Raw genomic sequence first — 23908 nt, 5'->3', positions numbered from 1 at the left:
AAAAAAAAAAAAAAAAAAAAAAAAAAAAAAAAAAAAAGGAGAGAAGAAGAAAAGGAAGAAGTCAGCAAAAACAAAATGCCGCCATTAAATCATCTCCCTGGATCCTGTGTCAGGGCTGTAATAGGAAAGGAGCCCATCATAGAAAAGGTTACTGCTATTTCAGAATCCCCCACCGCACACACACACACACACACACACACACACACACACACACACACACACACACACACACACACCAGATCATGGCAGGACCTGCGGACTGTGTGTACACTCGTACCAGACCCAGAGTCTGAGAATGCTGGATTGGGCTATTCAGGCCTTGGCGACGGCGTGCTGATTGGATCTGTCTGGGCTACAGAGCGCTCAGTCTTGGTGGGCCTTAGTGGAGCATCTCCCTCCTCTCTGGAGCTTGAGCGGGTTGTTGCCGCTGTTGTTGTTATATAAGCACAAATGCTATTCGCCCGCTGCCAGGCACACTAGGCTTTTTGTTATGCGGTTAACCAGATTTCCCCATGAAAGCCTCTCCTCGCTCACGCTCTCTCTCTCTCTTTCTCTCTCCCTCTTGCACGCGTGCGCACTCTCTCTCACTCACTCTCTCTTCCTCTCTCTCTGTGGAGTTGTAAGCTTGGCACTGAGAAGCAGGCAAGGATGAAGGGAAAGGGAGGAAACAGAGGAACAGGGAGACATGATTGTATGTCTGTATGTGCTGAAAAAAAGAGAAAGCAATAAAGAGAGAGAAAGGGGACAGAAAAGACAAAGAAAACAAAGCTTGAGGAAGACAAATAAAGAGAAAGAGAGAAAGAGAGACAGAGAAAGGGAAGGAAGAAGAGAGAGAGAAGGGAGAGAAATGATGAGTGAGGGGAAAAAAGGGACAGAGAGAGAAAGCAAGAAAGAGAAAGAAGGGAAAAGGCAAGACAGAGGGAAGAGCGAGAAAGAGAATAGGGAGAAAGAGAGAGAAGTGAGGGAGGGAGAAAGGGCACAGAATGACCAAGAGAGTGTGTAAGAGAGAACAGTGAAGAGAGAGAGAGAGAGTTACAACAAGACAGAAAGGAGAGAGAAAGAACAAGAGAGCGTGAGGAAGAGGAGAAAGGGAAAGAAGAGGGAAACAAGCAAAGAGGTAGAAAGAGAAGGATCAGCAAGCGAAAAAGGAAACGAGAGAGAGAGAGAGAGAGAGAGAAAGTAAGAATTAGAGCGGAAAGAGAAGAGGAGAAAGAGAGAGAGAAAGCGATGGGTTGGGGTGGGCACAGGGGGGACACGAGAGACCGAAACATACATCCAGAGACAGAAACATACATCCAAATCTGGAAATTCTCATCCAAGCTGAACTATTGCAAAATCTTTCCTGGCGAAAGGAAAAAAGGACCTCTTGCACCCAATTGTGTGAAATGTCACCATCTGAAGGCCAGTGAGTAACACTCATCAGGTGTACTACAACCCATTAAACCCCTCAGAAGACTACATAGTTATTGAAACGGTCAGGCCTGTAAAGCCACCCTGAAATAAACTAAGAGAGAACAAGAGAGACAGAGAAAAACTAAGCAGCTGAAATAAACTAATCATGTGAGTGAGAGAGAGAGAGAGAGAGAGAGAGAGAGAGAGAGAGAGAGAGAGAGAGAGAGAGAGACCACCTCTCTCATTTACTCTCTCTGTTTCTCTCATTTACTCGTTTGTCCCTTTCAGAGTCCGAGCTAGCAGAGCAGGGCCTGCTGGACACACACCCACCAGTCCTGAAATAAATCAGCCACGACAAGGGGGTGTTGGAAACACACACACACACAAACACACACACATTCTACAACAAGCCAACGCTCAGTGCTATTAATTAGCTCAACTGAGACTCATTCATCACAGCAGCAATAAGGTGAAAAAGTCAAGAGTTTATTAAAGCTTGCACAATGCAGAGGCCACAGCTCTGAGACCACACACACACACATACACACATACACACACACACGTGCATGCGTGTGTGCATACACACGGCAACAGTAAGTTTACTCACGCACTGCACATGCACTCGCACACACAAATGCAACACCAACTACTTCAGTATTTCAGCCCATGTAACACTTACACACGTTCTGACTGGAAACGGAAGCATTTACAGAAATAAATACAGTTTAAATAAATTACACAGTTTAAAAGAGAGAGTGCAAATGAACCTTTCTTCAGATTAAAAAAATGAACCCTAAATGGCATTATGGTGCACGATTAGGCACATGAAATATATATACGGTGACGCAGCTGCTGCACACCCTGCTCGACAAACATCACTAAACTAATGGACTATCCGCACCCTCGCTGCATACGCGATAAGCAGATGCTGTGTCTGCACATTCGAGTGCGCCCCACTAAACGCTACGCTTAAGAACCATGCATGTCTGCTGCTAGCCGATAGATACAGTGGTGGCGAGGAGGGGAGGGTGGGGGTAGCCGGGGGCCTTGAGCTGAGTCTGAAGATACTGGAGGTGAAAGGGTAAAGGGCATCACGCTCGTTCAGACACATGAAAATCCCTAGCTAGGAAACACTGTGTGTGTGCTAGCGAATGTTAGCGGTTTGAGAGGGGCTGTGGGAGAGGCTGCCTTCCCCATCAGAAGGCAGATAGTCAGCCCGGGGACCCCCCACCACCCTCATCCCCCCCAGAGGGGGGACATTTCAGGGCACCATATGACACCTGTCAGCCATCCTGATGGAGCACAAAGCAGCTAAGCTGTCAACAGGCGCAAAGCACTAGGGGATGGGTGGACTGTTTTGAGGGCATGTCAGAATTCTGCTTCTGTAAGACAAGGAATGGGATGAGTGTTCAATGGCACGAGAAAATTAAGAAATTAAAATTGCACTGCTTTCTACACAGTTTCACCCTCCTAACTACTGGATATGCGACTATTACCAGAGGAACATTACGTTAACTGTTGCTGTTACCAAAAAAAACCTTGTACCTCACAAAAAACGGGGAAAAAAATGGAGATATAAGGTTTTTGCCTGACAGCGACGAAATATCACCTCTTATCATATAGGGTTACAGTGGATGCACCAAACAAGCAAATACACTACACGGAAGAACTATTGATCCTGGGGTGGGGGGTTTGATCTCTACCTACTTTCTATTACAACTAATTTCACACTGCACAAGCAGAGGACAGCAGGGTCCAGTTCCAAAGCATTCGTAATGCGCTTACACAGAGGACACACTCAGCATTCAGGCCCAAAAAAAAATCACTCCAACTACTCAATAATGCTGATTGGGTCTCGTGATTAGCAGTTAGCCGGAATTGCAGGGAGGTGAGCGGCATCATAGGCAACAGGGCCACGCAGGGCCCATTTGAAAGAGACAGGGAGATATGTTTGTGGGTGGGGAGTGAGGGAGGCAGAAGCCTGACCGCCGTGGATCGAGAGCACACCATTCCGAAGCAGGGCAAACGAAGCAGGACGAAGCAGGACACCGAGCTGCAGAGCTCAGAGTGACGGCTTTGGGGAAACAACGGTGGTAAAGTCCCGGGTTTATGAAAAGTCAGTCAGTTTAGGAGTCCGCAGCTTCAAGCCCAACTTAAAGCCATCCCTCCATCCACAATGGCTACCCTAAGTGTCCTCAAGGTCAGCTTATAGTCCGCTTCAAATAGTGTCCAGTGTCCTCTCAATTCGAACGCGAGCGTTAAGATCCAAGAGCGCTACTTTGGGAGGAGGGGGGGAAAGGTGTTTACGGCCTTTTATTACGTTATAGTCCAAATCTTTCTGTGGCGCGTTTTGCAGTGGACCCAAGAAAAAAAAAAAAAAAAAAAAAAAGATAGCAAGTCCAAGGTGCCGTCCGCTTTGCGCAGGAGACGGTCGAAGGTGACGGTCAGAGGTGGCCATCTGCGACTCCTGCCCGACCCCAACGCCGCCTCTTGGAACGACTTAATCTGCCTCTCTCTCTCTCTCCCTTCTCTCTGTCCCTCTCTCATCTCTGCCGTTTTTAGGGGAGGGGTGGGTGGGTGGGTGGGGAGGTGGGTGCCCGGCTCTCACAACCTGTTTAATGCAAAGATAGAGCAGTCAGTCAGGGCAGCACACCTCACGCCACAGCTGAGGCTCAAACACAGCTCAGCTCCCTCCAGTCTACTGAGCACACATCAGCAGCCTGTTGACAGCTAAGCAGGGAGACGACAAAAAAGAAAAAAAGAAAAAGAAAAAAGAAAAATCACTTTATGCCCTGCACAATTAAGTCCCAGGTTAAGGTCACCTGGGTTCAAACATTGCCTGGGGACCAATAGGCACCTCTTTCATCAATTACAATCACATCTTAAAACAGGTGACGTTCCCAACCGAGGCCGGTTTGGACCTGGAAGTTCGACTTGAAAGGAAGAGTATAGAATAATTCAACAGAACGGTATTCCGTTCAAAATCTTTGGAGGAAGTGCCTGTGCCTCACGTAAAAGAGCTAAAAGAAGAGAGGAGCTCATCCGGCTCATTACAGGTAAACAAAATGAATTGAGCAAATACGTGTGGCGGCTCAATAGGGAAGGCCTAAGGAAGCTGCCCTCTGCCTCCCTCTGCAGATGCGAGGCAGCATTCACATAATGAAGACTGAACTTTAATCATGGGCAGAATATGACCCTGGTGTCTCTCTCTCTCTCTCTCTCTCTCTCTGTCTGTCTCAACACACACAAAACCAAACCAAACAAACTCCATTTGAGCCAAACACGCATGCTCACCCACCTAACTAAGTTCTCGTTGTCGCCAGGGCCTTTGCAGGTGGTGCATTCCGTCCTGGTGTCATCAGCTTTGGGCTTTTTCTGCAGTGCAGACTGCCGCTGTCTCCGCTCCCGCGGCACTGGTTCCTATGGAAACACAAGCCATTAGAGCTGACTATGTGAGTGTGTGAGTGTGTGTGTGTGTGTGGTTAGAAAAGCTGAGGCTGCTGTGCAAACATTTCCTCACCTTTCTCTTTGCAATATTAGAGACAGATGAGAGAGACAGATAGCATTTAGTAGAGAGCAGAGAATGGAGAAGTGCCGGAGCTCACCTCTATCTTCTCCTCCTCACAGATAGACACTCTCTTCCTCTTCTGGCCTCGGGTTCTCTGTTAAGAGAAAAGAGCATCTTCAGACGGAACCAGAAAATGACTGGTGGCAAGTGAAACAACAGCTCAAGTGCCTTTTCCTCACATCCTTTCACAGTTCATTTACTTGTGACGTCTTTGCCAGCTATTGTACTCTCAAAGACAATGGGCTTTACTCAGCAACCGTTCTTAGGAAAAAAAAAAATGTCTTCTTACAGAGAAGATTGACATTTACTGATGCTTGATTTGCGATTTGTTCAATGTACAAGGACAGAGGGGTCCATCTTTATAAGAGCAGAGCTGTGAACAATTCTGAGGTTTACAGAAACACATCAAGAATCAGACAAATTGAAGTATATACTTAGGAAGACACTGGTGAATGGGGTTCGGTGTGCACTCAGTAATGTCGCAGATTTTGCACTACTGCTGCAGACACAGCAAAGCTGTACGACTGGACGGCAAGTGGACCAGCATACAGTTTATAGATGTTTCCACTGTAGGGCTGCAATGGTATGAGATTTTTTTGGTATGAAACCATGGTTTTACGATACCACAGTATACAGTATTTCACAACTCTTCCTCTTGTTGGTCGTCTACATTAAAGCCATTAAAGGAATGAAAACAGGTATTTTTTTGACTGAAGAAAACCTTTACTTGCTGAAGCTTAAAACTATTTATTAAATGTAGAACGACTCCCTCTGAAACAATAAAAATAAACAAAAAGCTGCATGTGAGGTGGAGCGCTTTTGAATTATTCTATTTCCAGCTCATTATGGATTAATTGGCTGATAATTTTGTTAGTTTGTTAGTCATTTGATTATTGGGTTTTAAAACTTTGAAAATAGTAAGGAATTGAAGGGGGGGGGGTGTCTCTGTTTGGTTACATTTCCCCACCCATTACCTCTAGTAAGCAAATGTACATGGTATGATATCATGGTATGAACATTCACGGTTAGCTAACAGTGGTATACTGCTGCAGCCCTAATCCACTGCTGTGGACAAAAATGGGTACACACATTTATGAGTGTAAAAAATCTTTTTATTTTTAAAAAATAGTTTCCAACCCAAGTTAGTCATGGTCAGTTCTTACCCACCACGTAGATTCAGGAGTTTATAGTCATATGCACAGCAGAAATATATAAATTTACATTTCAAATTTCTCAATTTAATTTTTTTTAGTTTTCCCTCTTTGTTCTAAATCTATTTTATAAAGTGTTTATTTATACAGTGTTTATTATTACACGAACAGTTGCAGCTGTAACAACTGTAACTTCCCTTCTGGGATCAATAAAGTATTTCTGATTCTGCAACAAGCAGTTACAGTGTACAATGAAAGTCCTACTTTGGATTCCCCGATCACATGATGCTACCAATGCTGGAAGGGTGAAGGCCAGCTCAGGCTTGTTCCAAGACTTATGACCGTTATGCAACCAAGCTTGTTAACAGAGGCCCATGCTGGCTAGCACTGTTAAGAATAAAATACAATATTTAAATAAAAGTAAAAAAACAAACAAAAAAAAAAAAAACAGTTTACTTCACCCCTTAATGAATAATTCGCAGACCTCTTGTATTACTTTCAGGCTTTCTAGTGTTGAACAAGAGAACATAGGTTTCCCTTTCAAATATTGGTTCCTCTCAATGTTCCGTGGTTGAAAAAGCATTATGTTCACTTGTTATTAATAGACTGTACAATCATTCATCAATTATTATTATTACTATTAAATAACAGAAATGTCTTCTGTATAGTAGGTATGACCTGTACTTACTTGACTCCCCTCTGTCTAAGTATGAGCTGTGTCAACCTGACCTCGGTTGTGTGTGTGTCACTCTGTATGAGTCACTCTGAAGTTAGTGCAGCTCCTCGGAGAGACCACTTTGTGGTTCTGTGATAACACCATGGTAAGCCTAATCCACAGCATTAGTGTTTCTCAACCTAACACACAGACAGACACACACACACAGACAGACACAGACACACAGACACACAGACACTCTCTCTTACCAGGTAAAGAGAGGCCAGAAGATCTATAGTTTACTTGTATGGTTTTGTATAGACGCACGCTTGCAAAAATCTATTGTTTCTTCATGTCACAATTAGTAATGACCAATAAATCTGTCTTATGCCCACCAACAGAGACGAGCCAACACTCATACTGCCACTACTTAACCTTCTGTGACTCTTTTTCTCGGTGGAGGTCCCTGGGGCGCAGAGGACTCTCCCTGGCTGTAATTACTTAAGTAAACATTAAGATTAAACTTTCTGTGTTTCTGTTGTTTAATTAATCTCTGTGCTTCACGCATATTGCAAAGACATTTTCTTCCTCTTGCTCTTGGGGAGTTTGCATTGGCCATTCTCACCCTGGACACTCATTTCTGTAAAGCTGCTTAGTGGCAAAGACGCTGTAAAGAATGCTATAGAAATACATGTGTACTGCCCATACCAATGAAAATCTGTTTTGGTCATATTAAAAACCAAGAATATTGCCCACCCTTAAATTATTATGATGCATCCACATTAAACGGCACATCATACCATTAACAAAATTCACATTAGATACTGTTCATTTTATTTATAGATCATTTTTATAGCGAGAATAGTTTTCCTTTTTATCTTATCTTCTTTTTTGGAATCGGCCAAGAAAATTGCAACCACTGCATTTTTAATAATGATCAATTAGTGTAGAAAACCCACTACGGTAGTAACATTTAGCTTTGTGTTTCTTCTAACTAAACAGAACATTTACATTACCGAATCCTGTAGCCTCTGCTAGAGTAAGTAAAATTGATCCTGACATGACCAGGCTTTACATACACTCAACCCCTCACGATCTCGAATTTCTAATAAGAAATAACATCATTTCACATCAACGTGATTCCAGACCAACCGAATGAAGCCAGTTGAGAACGAAGCCTTCTGCTGAAAACACTCTCTCTGATGGCATGGACGTAGCTGGCACACACAAGTAGGCTGTCTTGCGAGCTGTGCTAGCCCTGGGTATTGGTTCTCATTCGCATGCCACATATTGTTTTTGCTCTTTTCTTTCTTTATTTTTGACAGTGTACTTAAATATGAGAATGAATAAAATTAAACATGTTCAATTATAAAATACTGAAATATCCTAATTTACTATTACTTACAAACACACACATACATATATATATATATATATATATATATATATATATATATATATATATATATACTTCGTGCCTATTCAAAAACCCATCCATAATGTGGCAGCGGTGTTGCCCACTAAACTATACAACCAACAGTAATGTAAAGTCAAACTTAAGCTGTGCATTCCTCTCCACCAAGTGTCCAGGCCTCATAGAAATAAATAAATAAGTCTAAATAAATAAATAAATAAATAAATAAAAGCTCAGCACTGTGCGCGCCAGGACAGAGCTCATGTTAAGCGGATGGAGAGCGCGGCCAATTGTAAGTGGTGCAGATGTCAAACAGTGGTGTTCCTCTCTAATCCACGTCTCTCGTTGAGTCCAGCTCACCCTGTGTCAAATTAAGAGGGAATCAATCTCTTTGTCCAAAGGCCAGTAAACAGGCCAGCGCTGCCATCAAGCCGGACAACAGGCCGCTCGGCAAGTGGGTCACCCCGCCTCGCTAAATTGGATTTCTTTCTTCGGGACCAAAAGCACAAACGGATATCCAGGTTCAAGCTCTTGGCTTCACCTGCCACTTGCCTTTGACAGGCCTTCTCCACTCTTTCAGGTGCTTTCATCTGTCAACACTGGTCACCGCACCCCGTTCATCTACATAACAGCTAACACAAAATAAAAATAAAAATCAAGCGGCTTCCCAAATCAAATCAAACGTCTCCGTCTTAATGGGAGCAGGCGTGTGACGGTGCCGAGCTGGGCCTTTTTAAAAGGGGAAGAAAAATCGACAACATATTTAAACAGATTGTGAAAACAATTCCATCTGTCGCCTTTGGCTTGCCACCACACGGCAGATGGAACACTTATCATTATAAATGCTAACTGCTTCCACGCTGCCAGTTGGCTCTTAAACCCCTCTGCCACTTCTCCCTCGATGGCAGCACCAAACAAAGGCACTCGTTTATTTCATTATTCCTCCATTACGGCAGACTCGATTAAGGTAATCTATTAAAGGCCAGGCAAAGATCAGCAGAGAGCTGCAGCAGAGAGCTCCACTTCCACCCTTAAAAGCAACAGTAGAGGTGGTGCAGCCAGGTAGGGGGCTGGCTGACGCAAACGAAATCACAGCCTCGCTCGCTGGAGGAAATTAAGTGGAAGGCAGTCAAGACTACTTGGCTAAAATCAATCTTTTAATTAAGTACATCACTGCATCTTTAACAAGCCCTGAATCAATTCTCACAGGGCTAGAAAAATTAGCCGAGCATACAGAAGCACAGCAGAGAGCTGTACTATGCGCCGGTACCTCCCCAAAGACTAATAGCATATGTTCCTCGAAGATGACATGAAATAATAATTATAGCAGGATGCTGTTCACCCTCCAATCATAAAAACGTCATTCTCCAATCGTACATTATCCCACCATATACACACACATGCATACACACTATGTTTCAGTATTAAGGCTGTTTTTATAGACTCCACCAAATGCTACGTTTGTCTGCCTTGAGTGAAAAACATGCTTAACTGTGTTGAGGTCAGATGAGCTAAGCTCTTGGGTTTCTTTCGCAGTACGTTTTTTTTTCCGAAAAAAAACACAGGCGAAAATTTCCATCTGTACTATGAAGCACCAGCCTCAGGTCTGCAGAATTTGACTAAATCTGAGCAGAAAGTACAGCTCTTCAGGGCAACCATGCTAAAACTGCCTCCACCATGTTTGACAGTTAGCCTCAGATCTTAGCCCTTTCTTTACTTCTACTTCTAGTAATCTTGGCTTCATCCGTCTAAAAAAAAAGCTTGTTCCAGATCTGTTTTTTTTATCATCATTCTAATCTGAACGTGTTGTTCTGGAGTGTTACCATTTGCATCTAAAAGTAAACCTGCTGTATTTAAATTAATCAAACCAAATTGCAAATTGCGAATAAAAAGGTGTGTATAGACTTTGACAATGATGAGCAGTGTTATGGGGGGGGTTGCCTTTGCTCATTGTAGCCAAAATGTTTTTTTTTGTTGTTTTTTTGTTTTGTTTTTTCTTAAAAAAAAAAAAAAAAAAAAAAAAAAAGTTGTTACTTTGTTTCACAACAAATTGAGAATACGAAAGGTCTGGAGTTGATTCCAAGTGCTTTCTTCAACGTTTCTAAGTTCAGCCATGTGACTCCACTGCTGCATTCTCTTCACTGGCTTCCTGTAGCTGCTTCCCGCATCAGATTCAAAACCCTGACTCTGGCCTACAAAGCCAAGACTGGAATAGCCCCTCCGTACTTCATGGCAATGATCAGAAGCCGGTCTACTCCAAGAGCCCTTCGAGCTTCAAGTGCAACTTCCACTGGGTGTCCGAGCATCAAACACAGACTGAAGGCCCACCTCTTCCAAGAGTACTTGTGTAAGTAACTTGCAAAGTGTAGTGCTGAGTATTATGGTCTTTATATTGACTTGTGTTTAATAGTATCTAAGCTTAGAGGTAAGCTTAGAGAGAGCGCAAAGCATAACAGTAAGAAAAAATGAAAGACTGAGAGGAAGAGAGAAAAAAGAAAGACTGAGAGGAAGGAGAGAATGAAAGGACAAAAGATACAAAGAGAACCAGACAGACAGAGGCAATAAAAAAAGAGAAGGCTAAATAAACGATAGAAGAGAAAGGAAATTCAAGAGAGATGTTGAGAATTTTGGCCACAGTGAGCATAGGCAATATGCTACAGCTTGCCATAACACTGCTCATCAGTCAGTTGTCCAATTACTTTTGAGTCTGTGAAAATGGAGGGACTATATAAAAGGCGGCTGTCATTCCTAAGTGGTGAATTAAAGCTGAATGTCTGCCCTTCCAACACACCTTGATTTTAAATCATGTGGTGGTGGTGTACAGTATTTGGCATTCAGAGAAAAAATAAATACAAACCGGATTCCAAAAAAGTTGGGACACTAAACAAATTGTGAATAAAAACTGAATGCAATGATGTGGAGATGGCAAATGTCAATATTTTATTCGTAATAGAACATAGATGACAGATCAAAAGTTTAATCTGAGTAAATGTAACATTTTAAAGGAGAAATATGTTGATTCAGAATTTCATGGCGTCAACAAATCCCAAAAAAGTTGGGACAAGGCCATTTTTACCACTGTGTGGCATCCCCCCCTTCTTCTTACAACACTCAACAGACGTCTGGGTACAGAGGAGACCAGTTTCTCAAGTTTAGAAATAGGAATGCTCTCCCATTCATGTCTAATACAGGCCTCTAACTGTTCAATCGTCTTGGGCCTTCTTTGTCGCACCTTCCTCTTTATGATGCGCCAAACGTTCTCTATAGGTGAAAGTTCTGGACTGCAGGCTGGCCATTTCAGTACCCGGATCCTTCTCCTACGTAGCCATGATGTTGTGATTGCTGCAGAATGTGGTCTGGCAATTATCTTGTTGAAAATGCTTCCCTGAAAGAGATGACGTCTAGATGGGAGCATATGTTGTTCTAGAACCTGAACATAGTTCTCTGCATTAATGGTGCCTTTCCAGACATGCAAGCTGCCCATGCCACAAGCATTCATGCAACCCCATACCATCAGTGATGCAGGCTTCTGAACGGAGCGTTGATAACAACTTGGGTTATCCTTGTCCTCTCTGGTCCGGATGACATGGCGTCCCAGTGTTCCATAAAGAACTTTAAATCGTGACTCATCTGACCACAGAACAGTCTTCCATTTTGCCACGCTCCATTTTAAAAGACCCCTGGCCCAGTGCAAACGTCTGAGCTTGTGGAGCTTGCTTAGAAATGGCTTCCTCTTTGCACTGTAGAGTTTCAGCTGGCAACGGCGGATGGCACGGTGGATTGTGTTCACTGACAATGATTTCTGGAAGTATTCCTGAGCCCATTCTGTTATTTCCTTGACAGTGGCATCCCTGTTTGAGGTGCAGTGACGTTTAAGGGCCCGGAGATCACGAGCATCCAGTAGAGTTTCACGGCCTTGACCCTTACGCACAGCGATTGTTCCAGATTCTCTGAATCTTTTGATGATGTTAAGCACGGTTGATGATGATAACTTAAAAGTCTTTGCTATTTTACGCTGGGTAACACCATTCTGGTATTGCTGCACTATCTTTCTGCGTAACAATGGTGGAATTGGTGATCCTCTTACCATCTTGGCTTTAGAGAGACACCGACACTCTGAGAAGCTCTTTTTATACCCAATCATGTTGTCAATTGACCTAATTAGTGTTAATTGGTCTTCCAGCTGTTTGTTATATGCTCAATTTCCTTTTTCCAGCCACTTATTGCTACTTGTCCCAACTTTTTTGGGTTTTGTTGTCATCTATGTTCTATTACGAATAAAATATTGACATTTGCCATCTCCACATCATTGCATTCAGTTTTTATTCACAATTTGTTTAGTGTCCCAACTTTTTTGGAATCTGGTTTGTACATACACACTGCCAACCAATGAAGTCATGAGCCTCCTGTCCAAGAGCAATGGCATTTTTTACTAAAACTATGACAATTGCACCAGCGTCCAACCGCTTAAATAACATTAAGAGTAAGATAGCTTTCCCAACCACAGAAATGCCATTATGAAATATCACTGACATTCAGTGGCATTTCTGAATCCACTTGATCAGGCCTTTAAGAAGGCACGTTTTGAGTGACTGGGGCACAGGGCAGAACACAGTGTAAAATGTCCTCTACGTGCCAGACGCACTCAGTGGCACCAACTCCAGAGCAGCTGACCAGCAGGGGGTCGATTAGCTGCCTGTGATAAATGGGAAAGCGGCTGTACGAGGGCTCTTGCTGCTGCAGCGTCCTGTTAGAGGCATTAAAAATGCAAAGCAGGGCTCCTTTCTGCGGCTGCCACTGTGTGGCGTGCATCTGAAGATAAATGCGGCATTAAAGCACCTAACAGAGAGCCAGAGAGAGAGAGAGAGAGAGAGAGAGAAAGTGAGAGAGAGAGTAGATAGACATCAAAAGAAAGTAAGGGCAATGCTGAAAGAGTAAGAGTGTGTATAAAGGAGTGACGAAACCTGCTATGGAGAGAAGAGAAAGAAAAGAAGAAAAAAGTCAGAAAAGCAGGCGAATGAATGAGAGAGCAAAAGAGCAAAGAAGAAAGACAGAAAAAAGAATAACAGTAAGACAGAATAGAGATGAAACAGAGAATGAAATACAGAAATGGGTAAGAAAATAAGAAAAAGGAAAACAGAAAGCAGGACAGAAGAAAGACATCTAGGAAAGTTAGGGCACAGTAAAAACAGAGAGCATTAGAAAAGAAAAAGAGTACAAGTGAAAGACAGAGTGAAAAAATTACTTATGGTGAGAAGGAAAGCAAGAGAGGAGCAAATGAGCAGAGCAGAAAAATAAATGAAAGAGAGGGAAACAGAAACGAGGAAAAAGAACAAACAAGTGGGAGCTTGAGCGAGAAAGAGACTAAAGGAAAAAAAGGACAGACAGATAGCTAGATAGACAGACAGAAACAGACAGACATTTATATATATCAGACAGCTCGACAGCTAGTATATTTTATATATATATATATATATATATATATATATATATATATATATATATACATACATACATACACATACATACATACATACACACACACATATACATACACACACACACACACACACATATATGATAGATAGATAGATAGATAGCTTCACAGAGACAGACAGAGACATACAGATACAGATAAATAGACAGCTAGACAGCTAAATAGACCGCTAAACAGACAGACAGACAGAGATGATATAGATAGATATATAGACAGACAGCTAAACACAGACATACAGACAGTGAGATAGACAGCAAGCTAGACAGACATACAGACAGTGAGATAGACAGCAAGCTAGACAGACATACAGACAGTGAGCCAGACAGATAAATAGGCCGCAAAACAGACAGACATAAATATAGCAATAGATGGACAGAAACAGACTGACAGACAGACAGCTAGACAGCTAAACAGAGACAACTAGACAGACAGACAGACAGACAGACAGACAGCTAGACAGACACCTAGATAGTCTGACAGACAGAGAGCTAGACAGACAGACATAGAGAGATAGACAGACAGACAGACAAATACAAAGACAGATACAGGAAGAGAGAACAAAAGAGAGTGAGTGAATGCTAAATCCAGCCGCTTTTTGTTGAGGCCTTCAGTATACCTCTGGCCAGACTTCTCAGAGACTGAAAAAAGTACATTAAGCCTGCCATTCACCTGCATTCACCTGCATTCACGTGAAACAACAGCAGAAACAAAACAAAACTAGAACTCCGGCCTCATTCGGTTTTCACCCTAAAATGAGCAGCACATTTTGCAGTTATCAATGATGCGCCAAGAGGAACAGCAAAGCCTACTGGTTCCTGCCCTCTCCTGCTGCTGGAAAAAGGATGCAGCATTGACAGAGCTTAAAAACAAAACGGATGAAAAAGACAAAACACAGAAGGCCTGAAGAGCTCATCTTTCCTCCGATAGGGATCTTTTGTCTTCCTTGAGGGAGCAGGGCTGCCGGAGTGCTATCTCAGAATCAGAGTGTGGTGGACAGTGATAAGTGAAAGCCATGGAGAGCTTGACAGACGAGCCCTATCTGCAGCCTGCGAATGGCTCAGCGAACACACGCAAACACACAGACACTTACGCACACACACAAAAAAAACATACATACACACACAAAACACACATTCAAACGTTTGTGCAAAATTTCTGTGAAGATTCTGTTGTGATTGCTTAAGTTAGTAGAAGATGAAGCGATCTCCAAAACACATTAAATCAAAGATCAACTATTCTTTTCAATACTTTAATTAAGATTAGTGTAATGAGTGTGTTCTGCATAATGGGGATAAGGGTTCTACGCTATTATTACAAAAAAGACCAGGTGATTAGGATTAAAAGACACCCAACAATCAGCAGCCATGGGCTCCTTTAAGCAGTTTTCTAGTACTCATAAAATGAAAATACTGAGAGTAAGAGAAGGCTGTAAGAAGACTGCAAAGTGTTTGTTCTATAATTAACACATGGCAGTTAAACATGGCAGAATGGTGAAGGTCAAGTTGAGGTCAGGAGGACGAAGCAAACGTTCAGAGAGAACTGCTGGTAGGATTATTTGAAAGGCAAAGCAAGAAGACTGAGGACACACTGAAGTGATGGTGCACTGTTCTACTGTGCAGCAACACCTTCACAAATATGACCTTTACTGAAGAGTGATGAGTGTTCCCGCATTCACACCAGAAAAGCTTTCAAATAAAGCAATAAAGGGGGGGAGGGGGGGGGGTATGAATGAAATCACCTCAAGAAACACATGCTGAGGTTTTGGCCATGACCCCCACAGTTCCTTAACCTAAATATCATTGAAAATCTGTGGAAAGACCACAGTGAATGCAAATCAGCCCAGTGACTAAAAGTCCCCAAACATAAACTGACTCTTGCCAAAGTAGTGGCCATGCCAGGGTGCCCAAACCTTTGCATCCTTTTGTTTTGTAATTTTGAAACTGTAAAAGATGGAATACACTATATGGACAAAAGTACTGAGACACCTACACATTACATACATGAAGCTTTTATGCCATCACTTTCTAACTCTATAGACAATAGTATGGAGTTGGTCCTCTCTTTGCAGGATTAATAACTGCAGAGCTCCAAACCTGTTGCTAGAGCTGCAAAGTGTTGGTGAGTTCCTTTGCACTTGGCGACCCCACTCTAACTTTTTCTATCATTTCTAGGAAGGAAGAAATCTCACCAGCTGACCTGTTGCAACTATTACAGTACCACTCTGAAATTCAGTGAGATCCTTACCACAACCCATTCTTTCACTAATGTGTGGAAAGGCATAGATTTGCTTGATTTTGATTTTATTTTTTACACCTGTGGCAAAAGGACTGAATATAACACTATTTTTTTTTTGTTCATGTGTGTAAACGTAATCTTCCTTAAAAAAAATAATAAATGAAATTTCCTATTTGGACCAGGTGTGCCTAAACTTTTGCATGTTGTCACTGTATATACACACATACAGGCACACAGACACAGCGTGGAGTGTAGGGATAAAGGTAATGCACACAGAAGCCTGATTGGCCAACAGGAAGTTAAACAGCAGGTTTAAATATAGGGCAGCAGGAGTTTTGGATAGGGAAGCACTCGTCTCCTTCAGCAGAGCTCTTGCGCTCCAATTTATTACTGCTGTACGGGTGCCACACTTTCAGGGTGCTTTCAATCAAGCCTTTTAAACAATGAAAGGCTTAGCGTTTTATCTTCACGACTTGCTTTATGAAAGCTTTCAAAGAGGAATTCACAGAAACTCACTCTCCGAAACTGCACGCAGTCATGACCTTGAGAAGGTTTGAGAGAGCTGACTGGAGTGCAGGTCAATTATCTCAGAAGCAAGGGGCAAGTAAGCAATTAGTAATCAATTAACAACATGTTTCTCCCTGGGCGAACACTAGGTGCGAGTGAATTAAGAAAAAAAGCTCAAAAGGTGCACTCAAGACCAGCGGCTCCGTTGTTGGAAATATATATATATATATTCTCTTCCACAACTTGTTCAGAGGGCCAAGCTGAGAGTGAAAACCACTTTAAAGTCCATAAAAGCAGGACAGCAGGGTACTTCCAAGTGCTTGTTATTTGTGATTTAGAAAAACACACACGCCTCATATAACCAGTGTCTAGGTCTAAAGCTTGTACGCACCGTGCCTCTCACTTGAAGCTTTTTAGGCTCTGGCGACATCTCTTGAGGGATGAATTTGATTGGCCCCTTGATCTGCCTTCTGGACCTCTTGGTGCCATCTGGAAGTGTCTCCATGGCGATGTCCGCCTCATCACTGCTGGCCTGGTCGCACTCTGAGCACTGCCTGAAAAGGGCAACGGACAGAGAACCAGGACTCATTCACTTCTGTTCGGCTTTATTGATTTTCCAAGCAAGAGAAAAACGTCAAGACAGGCAAAAAGGCTTTTAAGGTCTGTGTCCTGTCCTTCCATCAAAGACAAATCTGGACAAAACTGCCATCTAGTTGGGTACAACAAACTAAACCCACCTACACACTTACACAATTAATTATTCAATCCCCTTTAAAAGTGATCAGATTCATCTAGAGTCTTTGTCTGCAAAGGACACTTATTCTGTGCTGTACTATTTGGTTTTAGAATACTGACTCTCAAAATGCACTACTTTAAAATGATACTGGTTTCATGCAAGAAAATGTCCTGCAACACAAATGAATAAGTAAAAAAACCTGCTTCTGTGTTTACATTAATCAAACATATTGCTAACAAGGACAAAGCTGGCTAACACTTGGTCTTTATCTGGAAATCTCCTAATTAAACATATGAAAATAGGATGAATTTTACAGTAACACCTCAAGGGGCTCAAGCTGAAAGTTTTGCCTTTTTCTTACAGTCCCCCAATCTAAACTTTATTCAAAAACGTTGGACAGACCTCAAGAGTGTGTGCAAGATGGCCCAAGGATCTCACAGAACTATAAGCCTTTAAGACTTTTTGAAAGAGCAATCTAATGGAAAGCTGTGAAAATACAGGTGAAAGAGAAGCATCTTAAAGCAACTGAATGCATTAATTAGAAGGGGTGTCCACAAACAAATTTCAACACATGGTGTTTTCTCCTCAGTGGACGACGTGCCAATATTAGGTTCTCAGAGGAGTGATTCTGAGCCCATCTAACATCAGCTTAAGCGGTTATCATCTAGTAGACATCAATTAAAGTAATAAGAGCTGCACTATCTCTGCCTTTTCAGTAACATCTTTGACAAGCTCATCATGCAAAATCATCCGGTAGCACCTTATGAGGTACCACTTGGAGCCTGCCTGTTGTTTCACTTCTGGTAGGTACTGACCACTGCATACTGGCAACACCCCACATGACCTGCTTGAGGTTTTGGAGATGTTCTGACCCAGTCGTTGAGCCATCATGATTTGATCCTTATGCCTGCCCAGTTTTCTTGCTTTTAACATCACCTTCAAAAAATGACTGTTCATTTGCTGCTTCATATATCCCACCCCCTGAGAGATGCCACTGTAGATAAACAATGTTTTCTGGTGCTAATGTTATGGCTAATCAGTGTATATTCATAAGGAAAGAGCACGAGCGAGAGAGACAGAGAGCGTGAAAGCATGCGAGAAAGAAATAAAGAAAAATAGGGAGCGAAACCTGATTCTGGGCATGCGGGTGCTGGTAATTAGACATGACTTAGCCCCCTCATAATTTTATTTTACAAATGCATTCTAATTTACATCTGGCAGTGCAGAACGGCTTCCCGCTTTCTTATTCAAGGATTAAATGAATTACGCGTATCAGCAGCAAAAGCTTTGGCCTCATTCAGACAAATAAACAAAACACACAAGCGTGCCTAAAAAACACACACACAGACAAACACAGAGACGGCGTCAACATTCATTTACTGACTAACCTTATTCTCACCTTAGCAACGAGCGTCAACAGAAGACTGGAAGGGGAAAATCATTCCTAAATCCTAGATATGACGAGCCATCAGTCTAACCACATCTGCATTCAATTAGCTTATCTAATAAATGCTAATAAAGGGCATCTGAGAGTGGAGTGCAGCACTTTTGTTCTCGGGGAGAGAAGTGTGGACACGTGATACCAATGAAAAGAGAGACTAGTCAGCCCTGAATTTCAATCCTCCTCCACACATCACTGTAGCTAATTATCCTAACACAGCTATCCTGACTGTTCGGCTCACCAGTAGCTGTTCTTGGTCTTCTTGGGCATTCGGGTGAGAGGAGGGTCCAGACAGCCCAGGTGGTAGTGCAGCTTGCAGGTGTCACAGAGCAGAAGCAGATGCTGGTCTTGGTTCTTCTTGCAGATCCCACAGCTGCAAAGAACATGTCACTAGTTAAACTTCAGCGCTCAGATCAAATCAGATCAGATGGATTTCAACATGGTAGATGTGTATGTGTTTAAGGGGCAGCTGCCATGACCTGCCATGGTTAAATAAACGTACAAGCTTGGGTTGAGCCTTACCTGTAGAGCACTGCAGGGAGGCTAGAGGACTTCCCAGGACTTCCACCTTCTTTCTTGCTCGGTTTTCTCTCTTTAGGGGCTTTCAAAATGACCGGCCCATTTAGTTTCTGGGGAAACACAGTGATTTCCTTGCTGAAGCAAAAGCAGGAAAGTACATTTCATGTTGTACCACTAAGTAGTGCTTTGTTAAGCTTATTGTTGCAGTAATCAGAAAAAAAAAAAAAAAAAAAGAACACTGCTAGCTGCCCATTAGAGTTTAAATGGTCCAAAGATAGTGGCCAAGAAAGCCCAAAAAACATCCAAAACACCCACACTACATTTCTCACACCGCGGATTCATGGCCATTATACAAATCGGAAACCCTTACAGCAAAATGACAACACGCACTCCATTTAAGAAACACGCAGCAAATTCAGAAAACAAATGCAACTTCAGAAAAGCTGCTAATCCAGCCACAACACTACAGAAGTGTGGAGGATACTGGAGGACGCTACGTTCACACAGCAGGTAAAGTGTCCTAAATCCGATTTTCTAAATCTGTAAACACGATTTAAAAACATTCTTTAGATAAATTAGTTTGTTGAACATAACATAACATTGAGCATTGCATGTCTGTGACAATTCTGAAAAATATGAAAATAGGATGAATTCAACAGTAGGATAATTATTCTAAACATCTCACAATTCACAATAGACTACCTCAAAGGGTGCAAGCTGAAAGAGATGAAAAAGAAGCATCTTAAAGCAACTAATTTAAGCATTAATCAGAAGGGGTGTCCACAAACAAATTTAGACAATGGTGTTTTCTCCTCAGTGGACGACGTGCCAACATTAGGTTCACAAAGAAGTGATTCTGAGCCCATCTAACATCAACTTAAGCGGTTATCATCTAGTAGACGACGATTAAAGTAATAAGAGCTGCACTATCTCTGCCTTTTTAGTAACATCTTTGACAACAAGCTCATCATGCAAAATCATCTGGACCACTTGCCTGTTTCACTTTTGGTAGGTACTGACCACTGCATACTGGCAACACCCCACATGACCTGCCTAAAGTTTTGGAGATGTTCTGACCCAGTCGTCAAGCCATCATGATTTGATCCTTATGCCTGCCTAGTTTTCTTGCTTTTAACACCACCTTCAAGAAATGACTGTTCATTTGCTGCTTCATATATCCCACCCCCTGAGAGAAGCCACTGTAGGCTGAGCACGAGTGAGAGACATTTCTTATATCAAATTTTATTATTTGTAGAATCTTTCCCTTTTATTCCCAATTTGGTACTGCTAATGAACCCACTCATTCATAGCTCCTCCTAGCACTAACAGTGCTCCAGCCATTATTAGTTATTTTATTAGGCCAAAATCTTCTGAGAACTACAATAAAACGGTGTCAGGCATCAAATTGCATATTAAAAACGAGTTCAAAACTGGTTCTTCATCAAGGTGACCAATTCTGACTCGGTAAGTAGTCTTGAAAGGTGTACTTTACATCAATCCACTCTGAATGACTGTTTACATCTTAATTATTTAATTATATTTATTTCTAATTATTTAATTAAGTTCCTCATGTTACGACTTCTTATTTTAGTTCTAATACGTGTATAAAAAATACTTCCTTCAATCAACAATTACTTTATAACGGCACTGCCTTTTATCTTTGGTTGGTTTCAAATGCATATTTTTGCATCTTATTCTATTTATTGTTATTATATGTAATTATTATATTGTATTGTATTACTGCTGATACTTAATGTGCAATTGCTACTGGGTGCTAAATTCCCTTCAGGATCAAGTTTCTTTTTAAGGCTAAACATTCAACCCACAGGGAAATGTTTCCATTCAAAATCAACATTAAGAATTTCTTGTTTAAGTTTTTAAAAGAGAGATTTTGCAGCTTCTGTTGGAGACTTCCTCGAGAGAGAGGTAGTGAAGGACGGGAGGAGGGGGGCTCTGTGCGAAGAGAGAGAGAGAGTTGGTAGTGGAAGAGCAGAATGGGGAACGGACCTCCCTGATTCTCTCTCGGAATCTCTGCTGCATCGCGGCTGTCCGGGTTAATTAGAAAAATTATCTCATAGGGCCCGGCGCTACGGCAACACAGACCGCCTTCTCTCTAGGGCCGCTCTAATCTGAGCGAGCTCAGTTCAGCGTGGCCACGCCGCCGCCGGCTCTCCATGGCTCGTGCATGACCACAGGGCTGAGAGCAGGCCAGAGAGAGCAGCCAAAAGACACGTCCAACACTTCAAACTCAGTCCTCTGGGCCACTGCAGAGATACGGCCCATCTCTGTTCATTCGCTATTTAAGCAAGATTAGAGGAAGGAAAATCAGGAACTGAGGGAAAAAAAAAAAAAGTTGTGTGGTGTGGTGTTTTGGACACACACACACACACAAGCACCAGGCGGAGGGCCATCTGGCGGCTGTGCTGTGGGAGCTAGATGGGTTTTGCTACCTTATGCGCATTTTGGAGGTCGCCATGGCCTCCAGGGAAGGGGCACATGACTGGCACATGACTGATTTATCTCCCACCACTTGGGACAGTCTACAGTGACGTTGCAAAATCAGCACAGCACTTTTAGCATTCAGTTTTTCCATGGTTCCATTTAACCACAAAGCTCAAACCACAGGCTTCAAATATTCACACATCAGGCAAAAAGAAGATCAAGAGCAGATCAAGCTGTTTCCTCCAACAATTCAGCCACACACTTCGATGGCATGCAGAGAGCGGGACGGCATGCTAAACCTCACTGAGAAGCATCCCGACTTCCACTTCCACACACACTTTCATTTCACTTTTGCTGCAGCAAACTTCTTCTTAAGGTGTTTCTGCGGAAAACTCCGGGCTGCAATGAGTGATGTGGCCCTCTCCTGAGGACATCAATAATTTGGGGGTAATGTACAGTCGCTGGTGACTGATCGGGAATGAAAACGTAGCAGATAGATGACACAAAGGCACAAGCCACTTTGACTGATGTTGCTACTTAAACAGCGCACGTTTTCTAATTATGTGATTTATGGCCGTCATTGCGGATTCACTGGCGCTCTTCCTCCAGACCTCCGCCTGCTGCCTTCCATGCCCTTACTCCATTATTACACCATTTATCTGACCTGCTGAGAAATGTTCCAATTATTTTAATTAACCAGTCTTTTATTCACTTATCCATTTCTTTCGTGTAATGGAACTGCGCAAGTGGCTGGATTTCAAATCCTGCTACGCTGTATCAACTCGAGGCAATCTGTGAAACGTGGTAATCAACGGAATACGATATTTACAATATACAGTATGCACACAGAGACTACAGAGGGGTTATATATACATAAATAAATGCCAATGTGGCAACACAAGAAAAAACAGGCAAGCCTAGATTTTGATGGACAATGGTGGCTTAGCAGTTGGAGCTCCGGGCTATTGACGAGGGTTGTGGGTTCGATACCCAGGCAAGACAAGCTGCCACTGTTAGGCCCTTGAGCAAGGCCCCTCAAGGCTCAAGGCTCCCTGTGCGCTGGAGTTGGCTGCCCACCTCTCTGGGTGCTTGTGTGTGCTCACAGCCCCTAGTTCACTAGTGTGTGTGTGTGTGTGTGTGTGTGTGTGCACGAGATTGTGTGTCCACTACCACAGATGGGTTAAATGTGGAGGACACATTTTGCTGTACATAGTACGGTGACAAATACGTGCACCTTTACCGCCGTTAGCTGCATAGAATAGTCAATGATATTTCAACAATGGGGACTTTGGGACCGTAATATCTGCTCTTTATTTTATAAAAGGTGTTGTGGCATGAAATATGACGTCTATTATGTTTCAGCTACCATTTTACGTGAACCTGTCTAATAAAGGACACAAGTCTTGCCCTCAAAGCCATGAGCTGCAGACCATGTATTCACTGGGACCTCAAACATAGGCCCAGGACCTCGTGAACATGGCATGTGACTAAGCATCATCAATGCAAATGCCGCGGCCAGCGTGGTAGCAAGGCTACGCCGTGGTAGCAAGGCTAACAGCATAGTACCGAGGCAAATGTCACTGTGACGATTCTGCAAGCAAAGCTAATGCCACAGTAGCAATGCCGGGCGAGGTCGGTGGCCAGCACAGCAACGATGCTAATGCCACAATAGTACTGCTCATGCCGCAGTTGCAACGATTTCAAATCATATGCTTAGTTCACTGATATTACTGACTGTATGTATGTATAATTAACCAGTATTTTATTATTTTTTTTTAATTATTATTTAAGTACAATAAAGTTCCCAGTCAATGTCACTGTTTACACCAAGCTTTTCAGTGGTTTGATTTCCTGTTCTGATTTGTCACTCATACTCATAACCGCTTTAAAGATGTCCAGTCTTCGTCCTAACGTTCCCTTTGAGGCATCATTTCAGCCCCTGCACTGCTGTGTACATCATAGTGATTAACAAGGTGACAAAACACAGACAACTGGTGATACTTCCTCAGTGACATCTCATCTCCCTGATGCGTCGGCGTGTGTGTGTGTATGTGGGAGTGCGCAATGAGGCCTCACAACTCGTATCTCTGAAAGTAAATGCTCATGCAGTCTCTGTGCTCCTCACTCATTTGCACCTCTACACAGGTGGACTCGAGGCAAAGCTCTATCTCTGAAAGAAGCATCAGGTTTCAGGTCCTTAGAATTCAATGCTGACGCATTGGCGAGTATTTAGAATAAGTATACTGTCCAACTGCACAATGAGTACTCATTTATTAAAAAAATGAATATGTTTCAATATGCTGGGAATTGATCTGATGCAAAGATGTGCTATTATTTCCATGTTCTTGCTG

At 42.6% G+C, this 23908-nt stretch overlaps 1 protein-coding gene across 2 annotated transcripts in view; it reads right to left on the bottom strand.

Annotated features, from left to right (window-relative positions):
• The window catches only part of phf14 (PHD finger protein 14), a 110083-nt gene that overhangs the window by 40394 nt on the left and 45781 nt on the right, over positions 1-23908 (bottom strand). Inside the window, exons 12-17 of one of the 2 annotated variants that reach the window (XM_072675944.1) lie at positions 19119-19225; positions 18838-18969; positions 16811-16973; positions 4998-5054; positions 4691-4812; positions 1879-4003 (exon numbers count right to left, since the gene is read on the bottom strand). In XM_072675944.1, coding sequence (XP_072532045.1) covers positions 3997-4003; positions 4691-4812; positions 4998-5054; positions 16811-16973; positions 18838-18969; positions 19119-19225 — 588 coding nt within the window. In that variant the 3' untranslated portion in view covers positions 1879-3996. Of the gene's footprint in view, positions 1-1878; positions 4004-4690; positions 4813-4997; positions 5055-16810; positions 16974-18837; positions 18970-19118; positions 19226-23908 lie in introns of those variants that run through there. The other variant, XM_072675943.1, reaches the window with a different exon arrangement.

The sequence above is a fragment of the Salminus brasiliensis genome, chromosome 3, assembly GCF_030463535.1.
Source record: "Salminus brasiliensis chromosome 3, fSalBra1.hap2, whole genome shotgun sequence".
Taxonomy (NCBI): Eukaryota; Metazoa; Chordata; class Actinopteri; order Characiformes; family Bryconidae; genus Salminus; species Salminus brasiliensis.
This window is presented reverse-complemented; position numbering and strand designations above follow the sequence as displayed.